Consider the following 20352-nt stretch of genomic DNA (forward strand, 5'->3'; position numbering starts at 1 on the left):
AGTACCCCGCCTCTCTGCCCTCTCTCCGCAGCCCCCAGCTTACAGTACCCTGGCTCTCTGCCCTCTCTCCGCAGCCCCCAGCTTACAGTACCCTGGCTCTCTGTCCTCTCTCCGCAGCCCCCAGCTTACAGTACCCCGGCTCTCTGCCCTCTCTCCGCAGCCCCCAGCTTACAGTACCCTGGCTCTCTGCCCTCTCTCCCCAGCCCCCAGCTTACAGTACCCCGGCTCTCTGTCCTCTCTCCGCAGCCCCCAGCTTACAGTACCCGGCTCTCTGCCCTCTCTCCGCAGCCCCCAGCTTACAGTACCCTGGCTCTCTGCCCTCTCTCCCCAGCCCCCAGCTTACAGTACCCCCGGCTTTCCGCCCTCTCTCCGCAGCCCCCAGCTTACAGTACCCTGGCTCTCTGTCCTCTCTCCGCAGCCCCCCAGCTTACAGTACCCCGCCTCTCTGCCCTCTCTCCGCAGCCCCCAGCTTACAGTACCCTGGCTCTCTTGTCCTCTCTCCGCAGCCCCCAGCTTACAGTACCCCGGCTCTCCGCCCTCTCTCCGCAGCCCCCAGCTTACAGTACCCTGGCTCTCTGTCCTCTCTCCGCAGCCCCCAGCTTACAGTACCCCGGCTCTCCGCCCTCTCTCCGCAGCCCCCAGCTTACAGTACCCTGGCTCTCTGTCCTCTCTCCGCAGCCCCCAGCTTACAGTACCCTGGCTCTCTGCCCTCTCTCCTCAGCCCCAGCTTACAGTTCCCTGGCTCTCTGTCCTCTCTCCGCAGCCCCCAGCTTACAGTACCCTGGCTCTCTGTCCCTCTCTCCGCAGCCCCCAGCTTACAGTACCCCGGCTCTCTGCCTTCTCTCCGCAGCCCCCAGCTTACAGTAACCCTGGCTCTCTGCCCTCTCTCCGCAGCCCCCAGCTTACAGTACCCCGGCTCTCTGTCCTCTCTCCGCAGCCCCCAGCTTACAGTACCCTGGCTCTCTGCCCTCTCTCCGCAGCCCCCAGCTTACAGTACCCCGGCTCTCTGTCCTCTCTCCGCAGCCCCCAGCTTACAGTACCCTGGCTCTCTGTCCTCTCTCCTCAGCCCCAGCTTACAGTACCCCGGCTCTCCGCCCTCTCTCCGCAGCCCCCAGCTTACAGTACCCCGGCTCTCTGTCCTCTCTCCGCAGCCCCCCAGCTTACAGTACCCCGCCTCTCTGCCCTCTCTCTGCAGCCCCCAGCTTACAGTACCCCGGCTCTCTGTCCTCTCTCCACAGCCCCCAGCTTACAGTACCCCGGCTCTCTGTCCTCTCTCCGCAGCCCCCAGCTTACAGTACCCTGGCTCTCTGCCCTCTCTCCGCAGCCCCCAGCTTACAGTACCCCGGCTCTCTGCCCTCTCTCCGCAGCCCCCAGCTTACAGTACCCTGGCTCTCTGTCCTCTCTCCGCAGCCCCCAGCTTACAGTACCCCGGCTCTCTGTCCTCTCTCCGCAGCCCCCAGCTTACAGTACCCCGCCTCTCTGCCCTCTCTCTGCAGCCCCCAGCTTACAGTACCCCGGCTCTCTGTCCTCTCTCCACAGCCCCCAGCTTACAGTACCCCGGCTCTCTGTCCTCTCTCCGCAGCCCCCAGCTTACAGTACCCTGGCTCTCTGCCCTCTCTCCGCAGCCCCCAGCTTACAGTACCCTGGCTCTCTGCCCTCTCTCCTCAGCCCCCAGCTTACAGTACCCTGGCTCTCTGCCCTCTCTCCGCAGCCCCCAGCTTACAGTACCCTGGCTCTCTGTCCTCTCTCCGCAGCCCCCAGCTTACAGTACCCTGGCTCTCTGTCCTCTCTCCGCAGCCCCCAGCTTACAGTACCCTGGCTCTCTGCCCTCTCTCCGCAGCCCCCAGCTTACAGTACCCTGGCTCTCTGTCCTCTCTCCTCAGCCCCCAGCTTACAGTACCCCGCCTCTCTGTCCTCTCTCCCCAGCCCCCAGCTTACAGTACCCCGGCTCTCTGCCCTCTCTCCGCAGCCCCCAGCTTACAGTACCCCGGCTCTCCGCCCTCTCTCCGCAGCCCCCAGCTTACAGTACCCCGGCTCTCTGTCCTCTCTCTGCAGCCCCCAGCTTACAGTACCCCGGCTCTCTGTCCTCTCTCTGCAGCCCCCAGCTTACAGTACCCCGCCTCTCTGTCCTCTCTCCCCAGCCCCCAGCTTACAGTACCCTGGCTCTCTGCCCTCTCTCCGCAGCCCCCAGCTTACAGTACCCTGGCTCTCTGCCCTCTCTCCGCAGCCCCAGCTTACAGTACCCTGGCTCTCTGTCCTCTCTCCTCAGCCCCCAGCTTACAGTACCCTGGCTCTCTGCCCTCTCTCCGCAGCCCCCAGCTTACAGTACCCTGGCTCTCTGTCCTCCCTCCGCAGCCCCCAGCTTACAGTACCCTGGCTCTCTGCCCTCTCTCCGCAGCCCCCAGCTTACAGTACCCCGGCTCTCTGCCCTCTTTCCGCAGCCCCCAGCTTACAGTACCCTGGCTCTCTGCCCTCTCTCCGCAGCCCCCAGCTTACAGTACCCTGGCTCTCTGTCCTCTCTCCGCAGCCCCCAGCTTACAGTACCCTGGCTCTCTGCCCTCTCTCCCCAGCCCCCAGCTTACAGTCCCCGTGCTCTCTGCCCTCTCTCCCCAGCCCCCAGCTTACAGTACCCTGGCTCTCTGCCCTCTCTCCCCAGCCCCCAGCTTACAGTACCCTGGCTCTCTGCCCTCTCTCCCCAGCCCCCAGCTTACAGTACCCTGGCTCTCTGTCCTCTCTCCGCAGCCCCCAGCTTACAGTACCCCGGCTCTCTGCCCTCTCTCCGCAGCCCCCAGCTTACAGTACCCCGGCTCTCTGTCCTCTCTCTGCAGCCCCCAGCTTACAGTACCCTGGCTCTCTGTCCTCTCTCCGCAGCCCCCAGCTTACAGTACCCGGCTCTCTGTCTTCTCTCCGCAGCCCCAGCTTACAGTACCCCGGCTCTCTGTCCTCTCTCTGCAGCCCCCAGCTTACAGTACCCTGGTTCTCTGCCCTCTCTCCGCAGCCCCCAGCTTACAGTACCCCGGCTCTCTGCCCTCTCTCCGCAGCCCCCAGCTTACAGTACCCTGGCTCTCTGTCCTCTCTCCGCAGCCCCCAGCTTACAGTACCCTGGCTCTCTGTCCTCTCTCCGCAGCCCCCAGCTTACAGTACCCTGGCTCTCTGTCCTCTCTCCTCAGCCCCCAGCTTACAGTACCCTGGCTCTCTGTCCTCTCTCCGCAGCCCCCAGCTTACAGTACCCCGCCTCTCTGTCCTCTCTCCCCAGCCCCCAGCTTACAGTACCCCGGCTCTCTGTCCTCTCTCCGCAGCCCCCAGCTTACAGTACCCCGGCTCTCTGTCCTCTCTCTGCAGCCCCCAGCTTACAGTACCCCGGCTCTCTGTCCTCTCTCCGCAGCCCCCAGCTTACAGTACCCTGGCTCTCTGTCCTCTCTCCCCAGCCCCCAGCTTACAGTACCCTGGCTCTCTGCCCTCTCTCCCCAGCCCTCAGCTTACAGTATCCTGGCTCTCTGCCCTCTCTCCGCAGCCCCCAGCTTACAGTACCCTGGCTCTCTGTCCTCTCTCCGCAGCCCCCAGCTTACAGTACCCTGGCTCTCTGTCCTCTCTCCGCAGCCCCCAGCTTACAGTACCCCGGCTCTCTGCCCTTTCTCCGCAGCCCCCAGCTTACAGTATCCCGGCTCTCTGCCCTCTCTCCGCAGCCCCCAGCTTACAGTACCCCGCCTCTCTGCCCTCTCTCCGCAGCCCCCAGCTTACAGTACCCCCGCCTCTCTGCCCCTCTCCCCAGCCCCCAGCTTACAGTACCCTGGCTCTCTGCCCTCTCTCCGCAGCCTCCAGCTTACAGTACCCCGGCTCTCTGTCCTCTCTCCGCAGCCCCCAGCTTACAGTACCCTGGCTCTCTGCCCTCTCTCCGCAGCCCCCAGCTTACAGTACCCTGGCTCTCTGCCCTCTCTCCGCAGCCCCCAGCTTACAGTACCCCGACTCTCTGCCCTCTCTCCTCAGCCCCCAGCTTACAGTACCCTGGCTCTCTGTCCTCTCTCCTCAGCCCCCAGCTTACAGTACCCTGGCTCTCTGTCCTCTCTCCGCAGCCCCCAGCTTACAGTACCCTGGCTCTCTGTCCTCTCTCCGCAGCCCCCAGCTTACAGTACCCCGCCTCTCTGCCCTCTCTCCGCAGCCCCCAGCTTACAGTATCCTGGCTCTCTGTCTTCTCTCCGCAGCCCCCAGCTTACAGTACCCTGGCTCTCTGTCCTCTCTCCGCAGCCCCCAGCTTACAGTACCCTGGCTCTCTGTCTTCTCTCCGCAGCCCCCAGCTTACAGTACCCTGGCTCTCTGTCCTCTCTCCGCAGCCCCCAGCTTACAGTACCCCGGCTCTCTGCCCTCTCTCCGCAGCCCCCAGCTTACAGTACCCCGGCTCTCTGTCTTCTCTCCGCAGCCCCCAGCTTACAGTACCCCGGCTCTCTGTCTTCTCTCCGCAGCCCCCAGCTTACAGTACCCTGGCTCTCTGTCCTCTCTCCTCAGCCCCCAGCTTACAGTACCCTGGCTCTCTGTCCTCTCTCCGCAGCCCCCAGCTTACAGTACCCCGGCTCTCTGCACTCTCTCCGCAGCCCCCAGCTTACAGTACCCCGGCTCTCTGTCCTCTCTCCGCAGCCCCCAGCTTACAGTATCCTGGCTCTCTGTCTTCTCTCCGCAGCCCCCAGCTTACAGTACCCTGGCTCTCTGTCCTCTCTCCTCAGCCCCCAGCTTACAGTACCCTGGCTCTCTGCCCTCTCTCCTCAGCCCCCAGCTTACAGTACCCTGGCTCTCTGTCCTCTCTCCGCAGCCCCCAGCTTACAGTACCCCGCCTCTCTGCCCTCTCTCCGCAGCCCCCAGCTTACAGTACCCTGGCTCTCTGCCCTCTCTCCTCAGCCCCCAGCTTACAGTACCCTGGCTCTCTGCCCTCTCTCCTCAGCCCCCAGCTTACAGTACCCCGGCTCTCTGCCCTCTCTCCGCAGCCCCCAGCTTACAGTACCCCGGCTCTCTGTCCTCTCTCCTCAGCCCCCAGCTTACAGTACCCTGGCTCTCTGCCCTCTCTCCGCAGCCCCCAGCTTACAGTACCCTGGCTCTCTGTCCTCTCTCTGCAGCCCCCAGCTTACAGTACCCTGGCTCTCTGTCCTCTCTCCGCAGCCCCCAGCTTACAGTACCCTGGCTCTCTGTCCTCTCTCCGCAGCCCCCAGCTTACAGTACCCTGGCTCTCTGCCCTCTCTCCGCAGCCCCCAGCTTACAGTACCCCGGCTCTCTGCCCTCTCTCCGCAGCCCCCAGCTTACAGTCCCCCTCCTCTCTGCCCTCTTTCCGCAGCCCCCAGCTTACAGTACCCCGGCTCTCTGCCCTCTCTCCGCAGCCCCCAGCTTACAGTACCCTGGCTCTCTGTCCTCTCTCCGCAGCCCCCAGCTTACAGTACCCTGGCTCTCTGTCCTCTCTCCGCAGCCCCCAGCTTACAGTACCCTGGCTCTCCGCCCTCTCTCTGCAGCCCCCAGCTTACAGTACCCTGGCTCTCTGCCCTCTCTCCGCAGCCCCCAGCTTACAGTACCCTGGCTCTCTGTCCTCTCTCCGCAGCCCCCAGCTTACAGTACCCTGGCTCTCCGCCCTCTCTCCGCAGCCCCCAGCTTACAGTACCCCGGCTCTCTGTCCTCTCTCCCACAGCCCCCAGCTTACAGTACCCTGGCTCTCTGTCCTCTCTCCGCAGCCCCCAGCTTACAGTACCCTGGCTCTCTGCCCTCTCTCCGCAGCCCCCAGCTTACAGTACCCTGGCTCTCCGCCCTCTCTCTGCAGCCCCCAGCTTACAGTACCTCGGCTCTCTGTCCTCTCTCCCCAGCCTCCAGCTTACAGTACCCCGGCTCTCTGCCCTCTCTCCTCAGCCCCCAGCTTACAGTACCCTGGCTCTCTGTCCTCTCTCCGCAGCCCCCAGCTTACAGTACCCTGGCTCTCTGTCCTCTCTCTGCAGCCCCCAGCTTACAGTACCCTGGCTCTCTGCCCTCTCTCCGCAGCCCCCAGCTTACAGTACCCCGGCTCTCTGTCCTCTCTCCGCAGCCCCCAGCTTACAGTACCCCGCCTCTCTGCCCTCTCTCCGCAGCCCCCAGCTTACAGTACCCTGGGTCTCTGCCCTTTCTCCGCAGCCCCCAGCTTACAGTACCCTGGCTCTCTGTCCTCTCTCCGCAGCCCCCAGCTTACAGTACCCCGGCTCTCTGTCCTCTCGCCGCAGCCCCCAGCTTACAGTACCCCGGCTCTCTGCCCTCTCTCCGCAGCCCCCAGCTTACAGTACCCCGGCTCTCTGCCCTTTCTCCGCAGCCCCCAGCTTACAGTACCCTGGCTCTCTGTCCTCTCTCCTCAGCCCCCAGCTTACAGTACCCTGGCTCTCTGCCCTCTCTCCGCAGCCCCCAGCTTACAGTACCCTGGCTCTCTGCCCTCTCTCCGCAGCCCCCAGCTTACAGTACCCCGGCTCTCTGCCCTCTCTCCGCAGCCCCCAGCTTACAGTACCCTGGCTCTCTGTCCTCTCTCCGCAGCCCCCAGCTTACAGTACCCTGGCTCTCTGCCCTCTCTCCGCAGCCCCCAGCTTACAGTACCCTGGCTCTCCGCCCTCTCTCCGCAGCCCCCAGCTTACAGTACCCTGGCTCTCTGCCCTCTCTCCGGAGCCCCCAGCTTACAGTCCCCCTCCTCTCTGCCCTCTTTCCGCAGCCCCCAGCTTACAGTACCCTGGCTCTCCGCCCTCTCTCCGCAGCCCCCAGCTTACAGTCCCCCTCCTCTCTGCCCTCTTTCCGCAGCCCCCAGCTTACAGTACCCTGGCTCTCTGCCCTCTCTCCGCAGCCCCCAGCTTACAGTACCCCGGCTCTCTGTCCTCTCTCCGCAGCCCCCAGCTTACAGTACCCCGCCTCTCTGCCCTCTCTCCGCAGCCCCCAGCTTACAGTACCCTGGCTCTCTGTCCTCTCTCTGCAGCCCCCAGCTTACAGTACCCCGGCTCTCTGCCCTCTCTCCGCAGCCCCCAGCTTACAGTACCCTGGCTCTCTGTCCTCTCTCCGCAGCCCCCAGCTTACAGTACCCTGGCTCTCTGCCCTCTCTCCGCAGCCCCCAGCTTACAGTACCCTGGCTCTCTGTCCTCTCTCCGCATCCCCCAGCTTACAGTACCCTGGCTCTCTGTCCTCTCTCCGCAGCCCCCAGCTTACAGTACCCTGGCTCTCTGCCCTCTCTCCTCAGCCCCCAGCTTACAGTACCCTGGCTCTCTGTCCTCTCTCTGCAGCCCCCAGCTTACAGTATCCCGGCTCTCTGCCCTCTCTCCTCAGCCCCCAGCTTACAGTACCCTGGCTCTCTGTCCTCTCTCCGCAGCCCCCAGCTTACAGTACCCCGCCTCTCTGCCCTCTCTCCGCAGCCCCCAGCTTACAGTACCCCGGCTCTCTGTCCTCTCTCCCCAGCCCCCAGCTTACAGTACCCTGGCTCTCTGTCCTCTCTCTGCAGCCCCCAGCTTACAGTATCCCGGGTCTCTGCCCTCTCTCCTCAACCCCCAGCTTACAGTACCCTGGCTCTCTGTCCTCTCTCCGCAGCCCCCAGCTTACAGTACCCCGGCTCTCTGCCCTCTCTCCGCAGCCCCCAGCTTACAGTACCCTGGCTCTCTGTCCTCTCTCCGCAGCCCCCAGCTTACAGTACCCTGGCTCTCTGTCCTCTCTCCGCAGCCCCCAGCTTACAGTACCCCGGCTCTCTGTCCTCTCTCCCCAGCCCCCAGCTTACAGTACCCTGGCTCTCTGTCCTCTCTCCGCAGTCCCCAGCTTACAGTACCCTGGCTCTCTGTCCTCTCTCCCCAGCCTCCAGCTTACAGTACCCCGGCTCTCTGTCCTCTCTCCTCAGCCCCCAGCTTACAGTACCCCGGCTCTCTGTCCTCTCTCCTCAGCCCCCAGCTTACAGTACCCCGGCTCTCTGCCCTCTCTCCTCAGCCCCCAGCTTACAGTACCCCGGCTCTCTGTCCTCTCTCCCCAGCCTCCAGCTTACAGTATCCTGGCTCTCTGCCCTCTTTCCGCAGCCCCCAGCTTACAGTACCCTGGCTCTCTGCCCTCTCTCCGCAGCCCCCAGCTTACAGTACCCCGGCTCTCTGTCCTCTCTCCGCAGCCCCCAGCTTACAGTACCCCGCCTCTCTGCCCTCTCTCCGCAGCCCCCAGCTTACAGTACCCTGGCTCTCTGTCCTCTCTCTGCAGCCCCCAGCTTACAGTACCCCGGCTCTCTGCCCCCTCTCCGCAGCCCCCAGCTTACAGTACCCTGGCTCTCTGTCCTCTCTCCGCAGCCCCCAGCTTACAGTACCCTGGCTCTCTGCCCTCTCTCCGCAGCCCCCAGCTTACAGTACCCTGGCTCTCTGTCCTCTCTCCGCAGCCCCCAGCTTACAGTACCCTGGCTCTCTGTCCTCTCTCCGCAGCCCCCAGCTTACAGTACCCTGGCTCTCTGTCCTCTCTCCGCAGCCCCCAGCTTACAGTATCCCGGCTCTCTGCCCTCTCTCCTCAGCCCCCAGCTTACAGTACCCTGGCTCTCTGTCCTCTCTCCGCAGCCCCCAGCTTACAGTACCCCGCCTCTCTGCCCTCTCTCCGCAGCCCCCAGCTTACAGTACCCCGGCTCTCTGTCCTCTCTCCCCAGCCCCCAGCTTACAGTACCCTGGCTCTCTGTCCTCTCTCTGCAGCCCCCAGCTTACAGTATCCCGGCTCTCTGCCCTCTCTCCTCAGCCCCCAGCTTACAGTACCCTGGCTCTCTGTCCTCTCTCCGCAGCCCCCAGCTTACAGTACCCCGGCTCTCTGTCCTCTCTCCGCAGCCCCCAGCTTACAGTACCCTGGCTCTCTGTCCTCTCTCCGCAGCCCCCAGCTTACAGTACCCTGGCTCTCTGTCCTCTCTCCGCAGCCCCCAGCTTACAGTACCCCGGCTCTCTGTCCTCTCTCCCCAGCCCCCAGCTTACAGTACCCTGGCTCTCTGTCCTCTCTCCGCAGTCCCCAGCTTACAGTACCCTGGCTCTCTGTCCTCTCTCCCCAGCCCCCAGCTTACAGTACCCCGGCTCTCTGTCCTCTCTCCCCAGCCTCCAGCTTACAGTATCCTGGCTCTCTGCCCTCTCTCCGCAGGCTCCAGCTTACAGTACCCTGGCTCTCTGTCTTCTCTCCGCAGCCCCCAGCTTACAGTACCCTGGCTCTCTGTCCTCTCTCCGCAGCCCCCAGCTTACAGTACCCTGGCTCTCTGTCCTCTCTCTGCAGCCCCCAGCTTACAGTACCCTTGCTCTCTGTCCTCTCTCCGCAGCCCCCAGCTTACAGTACCCTGGCTCTCTGCCCTCTCTCCGCAGCCCCCAGCTTACAGTACCCCGGCTCTCTGCCCTCTCTCCGCAGCCCCCAGCTTACAGTACCCCGGCTCTCTGTCCTCTCTCCTCAGCCCCCAGCTTACAGTACCCTGGCTCTCTGTCCTCTCTCCGCAGCCCCCAGCTTACAGTACCCTGGCTCTCTGTCCTCTCTCTGCAGCCCCCAGCTTACAGTACCCTGGCTCTCTGCCCTCTCTCCGCAGCCCCCAGCTTACAGTACCCTGGCTCTCTGTCCTCTCTCCGCAGCCCCCAGCTTACAGTACCCCGGCTCTCCGCCCTCTCTCCGCAGCCCCCAGCTTACAGTACCCTGGCTCTCTGTCCTCTCTCTGCAGCCCCCAGCTTACAGTACCCTGGCTCTCTGTCCTCTCTCCTCAGCCCCCAGCTTACAGTACCCTGGCTCTCTGTCCTCTCTCCGCAGCCCCCAGCTTACAGTACCCTGGCTCTCTGTCCTCTCTCCGCAGCCCCCAGCTTACAGTACCCTGGCTCTCTGTCCTCTCTCTGCAGCCCCCAGCTTACAGTACCCTGGCTCTCTGTCCTCTCTCCTCAGCCCCCAGCTTACAGTACCCTGGCTCTCTGTCCTCTCTCCGCAGCCCCCAGCTTACAGTACCCTGGCTCTCTGTCCTCTCTCTGCAGCCCCCAGCTTACAGTACCCCGGCTCTCCGCCCTCTCTCCGCAGCCCCCAGCTTACAGTACCCTGGCTCTCTGTCCTCTCTCCGCAGCCCCCAGCTTACAGTACCCTGGCTCTCTGCCCTCTCTCCGCAGCCCCCAGCTTACAGTACCCCGGCTCTCTGCCCTCTCTCCGCAGCCCCCAGCTTACAGTACCCCGCCTCTCTGCCCTCTCTCCGCAGCCCCCAGCTTACAGTACCCTGGCTCTCTGTCCTCTCTCCGCAGCCCCCAGCTTACAGTACCCTGGCTCTCTGCCCTCTCTCCGCAGCCCCCAGCTTACAGTACCCTGGCTCTCTGTCCTCTCTCTGCAGCCCCCAGGTTACAGTATCCCGGCTCTCTGCCCTCTCTCCTCAGCCCCCAGCTTACAGTACCCTGGCTCTCTGTCCTCTCTCCGCAGCCCCCAGCTTACAGTACCCCACCTCTCTGCCCTCTCTCCGCAGCCCCCAGCTTACAGTATCCTGGCTCTCTGTCCTCTCTCTGCAGCCCCCAGCTTACAGTACCCCGGCTCTCTGCCCTCTCTCCGCAGCCCCCAGCTTACAGTACCCTGGCTCTCTGTCCTCTCTCCGCAGCCCCCAGCTTACAGTACCCTGGCTCTCTGCCCTCTCTCCGCAGCCCCCAGCTTACAGTACCCTGGCTCTCTGCCCTCTCTCCGCAGCCCCCAGCTTACAGTACCCTGGCTCTCTGTCCTCTCTCCGCAGCCCCCAGCTTACAGTACCCTGGCTCTCTGCCCTCTCTCCGCAGCCCCCAGCTTACAGTACCCTGGCTCTCTGCCCTCTCTCCGCAGCCCCCAGCTTACAGTACCCCGGCTCTCTGTCCTCTCTCCTCAGCCCCCAGCTTACAGTACCCTGGCTCTCTGTCCTCTCTCCGCAGCCCCCAGCTTACAGTACCCTGGCTCTCTGTCCTCTCTCCGCAGCCCCCAGCTTACAGTACCCTGGCTCTCTGCCCTCTCTCCCCAGCCCCCAGCTTACAGTACCCTGGCTCTCTGTCCTCTCGCCGCAGCCCCCAGCTTACAGTACCCCGGCTCTCTGCCCTCTCTCCGCAGCCCCCAGCTTACAGTACCCTGGCTCTCTGTCCTCTCTCCTCAGCCCCCAGCTTACAGTACCCTGGCTCTCTGCCCTCTCTCCGCAGCCCCCAGCTTACAGTACCCCGGCTCTCTGCCCTCTCTCCGCAGCCCCCAGCTTACTGTATCCCGGCTCTCTGCCCTCTCTCCGCAGCCCCCAGCTTACAGTACCCCGGCTCTCTGTCCTCTCTCCTCAGCCCCCAGCTTACAGTACCCTGGCTCTCTGTCCTCTCTCCTCAGCCCCCAGCTAACAGTACCCTGGCTCTCTGTCCTCTCTCCCCAGCCCCCAGCTTACAGTACCCTGGCTCTCCGCCCTCTCTCCGCAGCCCCCAGCTTACAGTATCCCGGCTCTCTGTCCTCTCTCCGCAGCCCCCAGCTTACAGTACCCTGGCTCTCTGTCCTCTCTCCTCAGCCCCCAGCTTACAGTACCCCGGCTCTCTGCCCTCTCTCTGCAGCCCCCAGCTTACAGTACCCCGGCTCTCTGTCCTCTCTCCTCAGCCCCCAGCTTACAGTACCCTGGCTCTCTGTCCTCTCTCCGCAGCCCCCAGCTTACAGTACCCCGGCTCTCTGCCCTCTCTCTGCAGCCCCCAGCTTACAGTACCCTGGCTCTCTGCCCTCTCTCCGCAGCCCCCAGCTTACAGTACCCCGGCTCTCTGCCCTCTCTCCGCAGCCCCCAGCTTACAGTATCCCGGCTCTCTGTCCTCTCTCCGCAGCCCCCAGCTTACAGTACCCTGGCTCTCTGCCCTCTCTCCGCAGCCCCCAGCTTACAGTACCCTGGCTCTCTGCCCTCTCTCCGCAGCCCCCAGCTTACAGTACCCCGGCTCTCTGTCCTCTCTCCTCAGCCCCCAGCTTACAGTACCCCGGCTCTCTGTCCTCTCTCCGCAGCCCCCAGCTTACAGTACCCTGGCTCTCTGCCCTCTCTCCGCAGCCCCCAGCTTACAGTACCCCGGTTCCCTGCCCTCTCTCCTCAGCCCCCAGCTTACAGTACCCCGGCTCTCTGCCCTCTCTCCGCAGCCCCCAGCTTACAGTACCCTGGCTCTCTGCCCTCTCTCCGCAGCCCCCAGCTTACAGTACCCCGGCTCTCTGCCCTCTCTCCGCAGCCCCCAGCTTACAGTATCCCGGCTCTCTGCCCTCTCTCCGCAGCCCCCAGCTTACAGTACCCCGGCTCTCTGCCCTCTCTCCGCAGCCCCCAGCTTACAGTATCCCGGCTCTCTGCCCTCTCTCCGCAGCCCCCAGCTTACAGTACCCTGGCTCTCTGCCCTCTCTCCGCAGCCCCCAGCTTACAGTACCCTGGCTCTCTGCCCTCTCTCCGCAGCCCCCAGCTTACAGTACCCCGGCTCTCTGTCCTCTCTCCTCAGCCCCCAGCTTACAGTACCCCGGCTCTCTGTCCTCTCTCTGCAGCCCCCAGCTTACAGTACCCCGGCTCTCTGTCCTCTCTCCGCAGCCCCCAGCTTACAGTACCCTGGCTCTCTGCCCTCTCTCCGCAGCCCCCAGCTTACAGTACCCCGGCTCTCTGTCCGGCCTCACTCCAGATCTGGCTGAGATGATCATCGATTATATGATTAAGGAGCGCGTTCTGCGTCCCAAGACCCTGGAGCTGTTCTCCGGCTGCCCCGTCCGGGGGATCGTGCTGAACTGCTACCCCTACTGCACCAACGAGCTCGTCCGACAGCTGCGAGGATTCCCGGGCCTGCGCCGCCTGAGCCTCAGCTCCTCCAGTCTCATCACAGGTACCAGCTGATCCCTACTCTTCCCATCATTAGGGGACGGCCGCTTCTTCCTGCCTGATCCCTACACCTCTCATCCTTAGGAGACGGCCGCTCCTTCTGATCCCTGTTCCTTATATCTGACTTGGCAGGTACTGACGTCTCTGTGTTTCCCCCCAGATCTCGGCCTTTGTGAGCTGAAGCACCTGCAGAAGATACAGAACCTGAACCTGAGCAGCTGCCGTAACCTGACAGAGTCCTGCCTGCTGCACCTACGAGGTGACTGCGCCAACAGTATATACCACTTTACAATGAAGTTATGGAAGAATTAAGCCTCACAGAGCACCAGTGATGTCCCAGATCTGTGGATGGAGGTTATGGGATGTCCGTCCATACGACCCCGTTCCCTAAAAAGCTGGTTCATTGCAGTGATGGCGTCTGTGAGTGTCAGAGCCTGGGGACCTCCTGTCATCGGCTACAACACAACGATGGTTGTATAAATAGTGGAGACTTCAGTAGGGATCGGTGTGGGTAGTACAATGCAGATGGCTTCTGTCACAAACCACCGGGGGGGTCACTCAGAAATCCCCCGCGCTGGCTACCAGTACGTCACAATCGGGGGGTAACAAGTGGGGGTCACCCCTCCTTTATACCTCCCGACCGACAGACAGAGCACGTGACGCGCTCTCTAGCGCCCCTCTTATAGTCAGGCCAATTATGGAATTGCCCGACAATAAGCAAGGAGGCCGCTATACTACTTATGCCGATTATTGAAGGGTCCCCGGTGAGAGTAGGGTATATATTCCCCCGACCTCCGCGGGCGGAATATATAAAATCTCCCCGAATCTCACTGGCCTCCCCACAATAATCCTTGGCACAACTCGCTGCCACCAACCGCTTCACGGTAACTATTAGCCGAACACACAGACGTGGGATTCAAGATCGAGATAACAGAACAGCCCAAGATTAATTATATAATTTAATCAGCCTAAAGCACACTAGAAACTACAATATATACAATAGGGAATCTACAGAATATACATAGGTCAGAGTACAGTTACAGATAAAGCATGGTTTACAAACAGGTATGCAATTCAATCAGTTACCTTGTGCGTCTGGCCACAGGGGGGCGCTGTAGACCAGGTTTCTAGGAACTCCCACAGATGTTTCCTGCACGTGACCCCCAGCGAAAGAACACTGGAAAATGGCCGAAGTAGGGTTATCAACCTGGGCAAATCCAGGTCCCCTCCTACCTTAGTGACCTCAGAGGGAGCACTGCTCCACCCCTGGCTGGAGTTATGGACAAAATCCACAACATGGATATGGCCATAACTTGGCCTGGGAGCGTCGTAGGCGGACGCCAATGCTCTCATTGTGACAGTTATGAATTTAGCTACAGAATGAAAGGACTCATGACTCGTCTACTAGTTCCACATTGGCTGATATCACGCCTGGGGTATTTCCCAAGCTCCCGCTCCCATAAAAAGGGTGTGCCAGCATCGTCCGCATGCGGAGACACCATTTTTATGGTTGCCATATTTATCGGAAATATGGCTTGCGAGATATGAACCATTTTTTGCTGGAGTCGTTCTGTCTGGATACTTCCAAGCTTGCTAATTAGATAGCAGCTCCTACCACAGGGTCACGGCAGGGAGTCATCCTGTGTCCATTGTTCCCACATCACCTAATTTCCATATCATAGGAGATGGCCATGGGATGTGACACCTTCACAGATGCTGGACATTGAGGACAAGAAGGGAGGGGGGCACTGCCAGGGAGTGATGAGCGATTATGACTGGAAGTCATAATTCATCTTCATATCCCGGGATTTGCCTCACAGCTTCCCGTAATGAGGAGGACCCCGCAGCGCTGCTTCACCTGGCGGTAGAGCGGGAGCAGCGCTGGCAGGGTGCGGGGCATTTTGCTCTGTGACCGCGCCTGTCTTGGGTCCGGATTCTCCTGGTAGGTCACACATTAGAGAAGGTCTTGGAGCGCAAGGTCTCCTCTTGTGACTCTCTTCAATTCTCCATAATTAATATATCATAAACGAGTGCGAGATAACGTCCATGGCCATTCTCCTACTGTCCGTGCCTAAAGGGAGCATTTGAAGGAGGGAGATCGGCTGAAAATCCTCAGCATATCCATAAATTCATGATGAGACTGCAGGAGATTTAGGAGATCGAGGATTGGGACGATTCATCATTGGTGCAACCGCCCAGGGGCCCAATGGGGCAGGGGGCCACGTCCTTGTCCACAGAAGGTAGGATTGTGCATTATAATGAGCTATTGGACTGCTCCCCCTCCACCAGGCCTGAAAGAAATTCCTTCTCCAGCAAGTTGTCTTCAGAGTTGATAGACGTTGGAATGGTCTTTGGAAAGGGTAGGCCAGATGGCTGTTGCTTGTGAGGCTTTTTCCCAGCCCTGAAAAGTAGATGGAACCGGTTTCATCTCAGAGGATTCTGGGACACATGGGGATTCCTCTCTCCTCTCGTCGAAATCAACTTCGTCAGATCGACAAGTAGGAAGCAGGACCAGATGACAAGGTGGTACCTTAGAAGACCTGGACGGATGAGCAGTAACCAGACATCCCTTGTAGTAATTCTTCCCAGACAGACACACAGACTAGAGTACTCCATCGACAGACAACACCGTCAAGGGATTTTGAAGGTGTTGGTTGGGAATCTGGTATGGATCCATCACAGCCTGTTGTATGAAGTTTCCAGCAGATCCAAAATCTTGGTGAACCATCTCAGAGAACCGAGTACTTCCATGTGATACTGACATGGACAGGATCAACAAAGAGTGATTGTTCGTGTCTAGGGTGGGCCTCTCTTACCAACCCAAGACAAGAGAGTCCCAGCCTCATAGAACAATCATGGATGAAGTGTTCTGGTTCTCCGCAGTAGAAACATAGAACTTTGGCTCGATGGTGTTCTTGTCGTTGCTTGGACATTTGGATACAATTAACCTGCATCGGTTCAGAAACAAGAGTGGGAACTGGAGAGTGAGAAACCAACGACCTCTGGAGGGATGTAGGCAGGCGTATAAGTCCCCTTTCTCGAGTCACCTCCATGGATCGTTCCTGGAACCTGAAAGCGACCTGGGTAGCCAAGGAAATAAGATCATCCAGCATATTGGGATTATCTTGGCTGGCCAGTTCAACCTTAATCCTCCTGCATTGATCTTCCCAAATGGCAGCCACCAGTATCTGATTATCCCATCCCAGTTTATAGGAAAGGGTGTGGAACTGAACCGCGTACTAACCCACAGTCTGAACTTCTTGTCGCAGCTACAGAATAGAGGACGCAGCAGAGGCTACATGACCCGGCTCATCAAGAACTTTCCGGAAAGCCTCCAGGAAATCTAGGAAGGTCATAGGTAACCCGGTTAACCCAGACTAGAGCCTCCCCACTGAGGTGCGACATTAATAACGCCACTTTGGCCAAGTCTGAAGAATACTGGTGGTCTAATAGTTCAAAGTGCAGAGTGCACTAGTTAATGAACCCTTGGCATTACTTTGTGTCACCGTCTAAACGTGGTGGCGCTGACAAACAAGGCGAGGATTCTGTCGGTGCTGGAGCTAAAGGCTGGACAGATGCAGATGTTCATGGACTGCATATAAGACGGAATCTGATCCTGAAGGTCTCGCATGTGATACATCTCCTAATGCAACCCTGGAAGTTTAAGGGTGTTGGAGTCCATGGCCGCAGCAAACTCTTAACGCTCTCCGGGGAGGCGAGCGGGAGTGAACCCACTGGATCACATTGGGGACCCAGTCTTAACCTGGTGTGAACAGGGTTTAACTAAGCGCCTACCAGGTATTCTTCAGAGCTTTTGATGTAATGGTGAGGATGGGCTTTGCTGCTGGTAGCTGCCATGTGCCTTTCCCAGGGCAGTGCCCTGGGCTGTGGCAGCTGACCCCCGGGGTAGTTGTTGTAGGGAAAGACTCAGGTGCAGGTAGGTACGGTCTCTGGTGCAGACTGGTACAGGTGATGCACGGCTGGTTCATCCAGTCATGGAGGGCACAGCAGGTACTGCTGGGACTTGGAGACAAGTACGGGTTAGGGAGTTTGACTTTTTGGGTGACCCCATTGTCTTATTGGAAACCCCTTGATGAAGACTTGAATGTATCATTGGAAACCTCTGATGAAGGTTATATATATATATATATAAACCCCAATGTCTCATTGGAATCCTCTGATGAAAGATATATGGATGAACCCCATTGTCTGATTGGAAACCTCTGATGAAAGCTTTATGGGTGAACCCCATTGTCTGATTGGAAACCTCTGATGAAGGCTTTACGGGTGAACCTCAGTGTCTCATTGGAAACCTCTGATGAAGACTTTATGGGTGAACCTCAGTGTCTCATTGGTAACCTCTGATGAAGACTTTATGGGTGAACCTCAGTGTCTCATTGGAAGCCTCTGATGAAGACTTTATGGGTGAACCTCAGTGTCTCATTGGTAACCTCTGATGAAGGGTTTATGGGTGAACCTCAGTGTCTCATTGGAAACCTCTGATGAAGACTTTATGGGTGAAGCTCAGTGTCTCATTGGAAACCTCTGATGAAGGCTTTATGGGTGAACCTCTGTGTCTCATTGGAAACCTTCGATGAAGGGTTTATGGGTGAACCTTCGTGTCTCATTGGAAACCTCTGATGAAGGGTTTATGGGTGAACCTCAGTGTCTCATTGGAAACCTCTGATGAAGACTTTATGGGTGAAGCTCAGTGTCTCATTGGAAACCTCTGATGAAGGCTTCATGGGTGAACCTCAGTGTCTCATTGGAAACCTCTGATGAAGGCTTCATGGGTGAACCTCAGTGTCTCATTGGAAACCTCTGATGAAGGGTTTATGGGTGAACCTTCGTGTCTCATTGGAAACCTCTGATGAAGGGTTTATGGGTGAACCTCAGTTTCTCATTGGAAACCTCTGATGAAGACTTTATGGATGAACCTCAGTGTCTCATTGGAAACCTCTGATGAAGGCTTCATGGGTGAACCTCAGTGTCTCATTGGAATTCTCTGATGAAGGGTTTATGGGTGAACCTTCGTGTCTCATTGGAAACCTCTGATGAAGGCTTTATGGTTGAACCTCAGTGTCTCATTGGAAACCTCTGATGAAGGCTTTGTGGGTGAACCCCAGTGTCTCATTGGAAACATCTGATGAAGGCTTTGTGGGTGAACCTTGGTGTCTCATTGGAAACCTCTGATGAAGGCTTTGTGGGTGGACCTTAGTGTCTCATTGGAAACCTCTGATGAAGGCTTTATGAGTGAACCCCATTGTCTCATTGGAAACCTCTGCTGAAGGCTTTGTGGGTGAACCTTAGTGTCTCATTGGAAACCTCTGATGAAGGCTTTATGGGTGAACCTCAGTGTCTCATTGGAAACCTCTGATGAAGGCTTTATGGGTGAACCCCATTGTCTCATTGGAAACCTCTGATGAAGGCTTTATGGGTGAACCCCATTGTCTCATTGGAAACCTCTGATGAAGGCTTTATGGGTGAACCCCATTGTCTCATTGGAAACCTCTGATGAAGGCTTTATGGGTGAACCTCAGTGTCTCATTGGAAACCTCTGATGAAAACTTTATGGGTGAACCTCAGTGTCTCATTGGAAACCTCTGATGAAGGCTTCATGGGTGAACCTCAGTGTCTCATTGGAATTCTCTGATGAAGGGTTTATGGGTGAACCTTCGTGTCTCATTGGAAACCTCTGATGAAGGCTTTATGGTTGAACCTCAGTGTCTCATTGGAAACCTCTGATGAAGGCTTTGTGGGTGAACCCCAGTGTCTCATTGGAAACTTCTGATGAAGGCTTTGTGGGTGAACCTTGGTGTCTCATTGGAAACCTCTGATGAAGGCTTTGTGGGTGGACCTTAGTGTCTCATTGGAAACCTATGATGAAGGCTTTATGAGTGAACCCCATTGTCTCATTGGAAACCTCTGCTGAAGGCTTTGTGGGTGAACCTTAGTGTCTCATTGGAAACCTCTGATGAAGGCTTTATGGGTGAACCTCAGTGTCTCATTGGAAACCTCTGATGAAGGCTTTATGGGTGAACCCCATTGTCTCATTGGAAACCTCTGATGAAGGCTTTATGGGTGAACCCCATTGTCTCATTGGAAACCTCTGATGAAGGCTTTATGGGTGAACCCCATTGTCTCATTGGAAACCTCTGATGAAGGCTTTATGGGTGAACCCCATTGTCTCATTGGAAACCTCTGATGAAGGCTTTATGGGTGAACCTCAGTGTCTCATTGGAAACCTCTGAAGGCTTTATGGGTGAACCCCATTGTCTCATTGGAAACCTCTGATGAAGGCTTTATGGGTGAACCCCATTGTCTCATTGGAAACCTCTGATGAAGGCTTTATGGGTGAACCCCATTGTCTCATTGGAAACCTCTGATGAAGGCTTTATGGGTGAACCCCATTGTCTCATTTGAAACCTCTGATGAAGGCTTTATGGGTGAACCTAAGTGTCTCATTGGAAACCTCTGAAGGCTTTATGGGTGAACCCCATTGTCTCATTGGAAACCTCTGCTGAAGGCTTTATGGGTGAACCCCATTGTCTCTTTGGAGACCTCTGATGAATCATTTGTGTAAAATTATTTTGTAATACGAGTTTCTTTTTGAAATTCGTTTTCTGGGCTGGATAATACCAGATTGGGTAATCTCCATGGTGAATGCGGTGATTTGTTGGACGTTGCTTACCTACATACTAGGGCACGGTCCCACCAGACGATGGTTTCAGTAGCATTATTTGTAATGTTTTGTAATTATCAGTGATCAATGCTTGTTAGGTTACTTCTTGAGTATGTATATGTGGAAGGAGTGACGTGTCCCGGAGGATGGCTGCTCCTCCATGACCTCATGTAGATCCTCCTGTAATACATGATGTGCTGCGGGAAGACGTTGGGCTCCTCGGGCGTATTGACCGATCCGGAGAGAGTGGGGATAATGGTGTGATGACGGGAGCAGATGATGAGCACCAGCCGCCGGCGCGGTCTATGGCGGTGATTACAGGGAAGGCTGATGTTATTACAATACATCGCGGATTTTCTGTTTGCGGCACACGCGGAAAGCTCCGGATTTTCGGGCGATAGGAATTGTTCGCATTGAGACATGTTTCTTGTAGACGAAGAACATCACAAATCAGATTTTACTTCTTTTCAGGAAGAGATCTTTTAAAAATATTATTTAGTTCCTGTCCATTTATAGATGATCGCTCCCTTCTTACCAAATATATTCCACAGGGGAACAAGCCCCCGAGTGATAGACATTAACCGTGTAATGTCCTAAGAGGGTCCACAATATCTGATTGCAGATCGGTAAAGAGGAATGTAGTAGGGGTACTGTCACATGGTGTGCGGCTGTAAACTCGCCGAGGGTCATGGCGGCATCAGGCGCTGTTCAGACTGCAGATTCTGACACTGCTTTCTCTGGGGCTTCTGAGTTACACAGACAGGCTCGGGCATCGACCAGCTGTGTGCTCATTAGTGATGGGGCTAGAAGGAGTTAATCTGCTGGTTAGCTCTTGGATCACATGTTGTGGGAGACCCATCACAGGTTTGCCCTGCCCTTTTAAAAT

The 20352-nt window shown here is 58.1% G+C and overlaps 1 protein-coding gene across 2 annotated transcripts in view; it reads left to right on the forward strand.

Moving 5' to 3' along the window:
• Positions 1 to 20352, forward strand: part of LOC142244658 (uncharacterized) — a 155376-nt gene that overhangs the window by 82980 nt on the left and 52044 nt on the right. For both annotated transcript variants that reach the window (XM_075316931.1, XM_075316932.1), the window contains exons 5-6: positions 12546 to 12788; positions 12945 to 13043. In XM_075316931.1, coding sequence (XP_075173046.1) covers positions 12546 to 12788; positions 12945 to 13043 — 342 coding nt within the window. The remainder of the gene's footprint in view (positions 1 to 12545; positions 12789 to 12944; positions 13044 to 20352) is intronic.

Source organism: Anomaloglossus baeobatrachus, chromosome 6, assembly GCF_048569485.1.
Source record: "Anomaloglossus baeobatrachus isolate aAnoBae1 chromosome 6, aAnoBae1.hap1, whole genome shotgun sequence".
Taxonomy (NCBI): Eukaryota; Metazoa; Chordata; class Amphibia; order Anura; family Aromobatidae; genus Anomaloglossus; species Anomaloglossus baeobatrachus.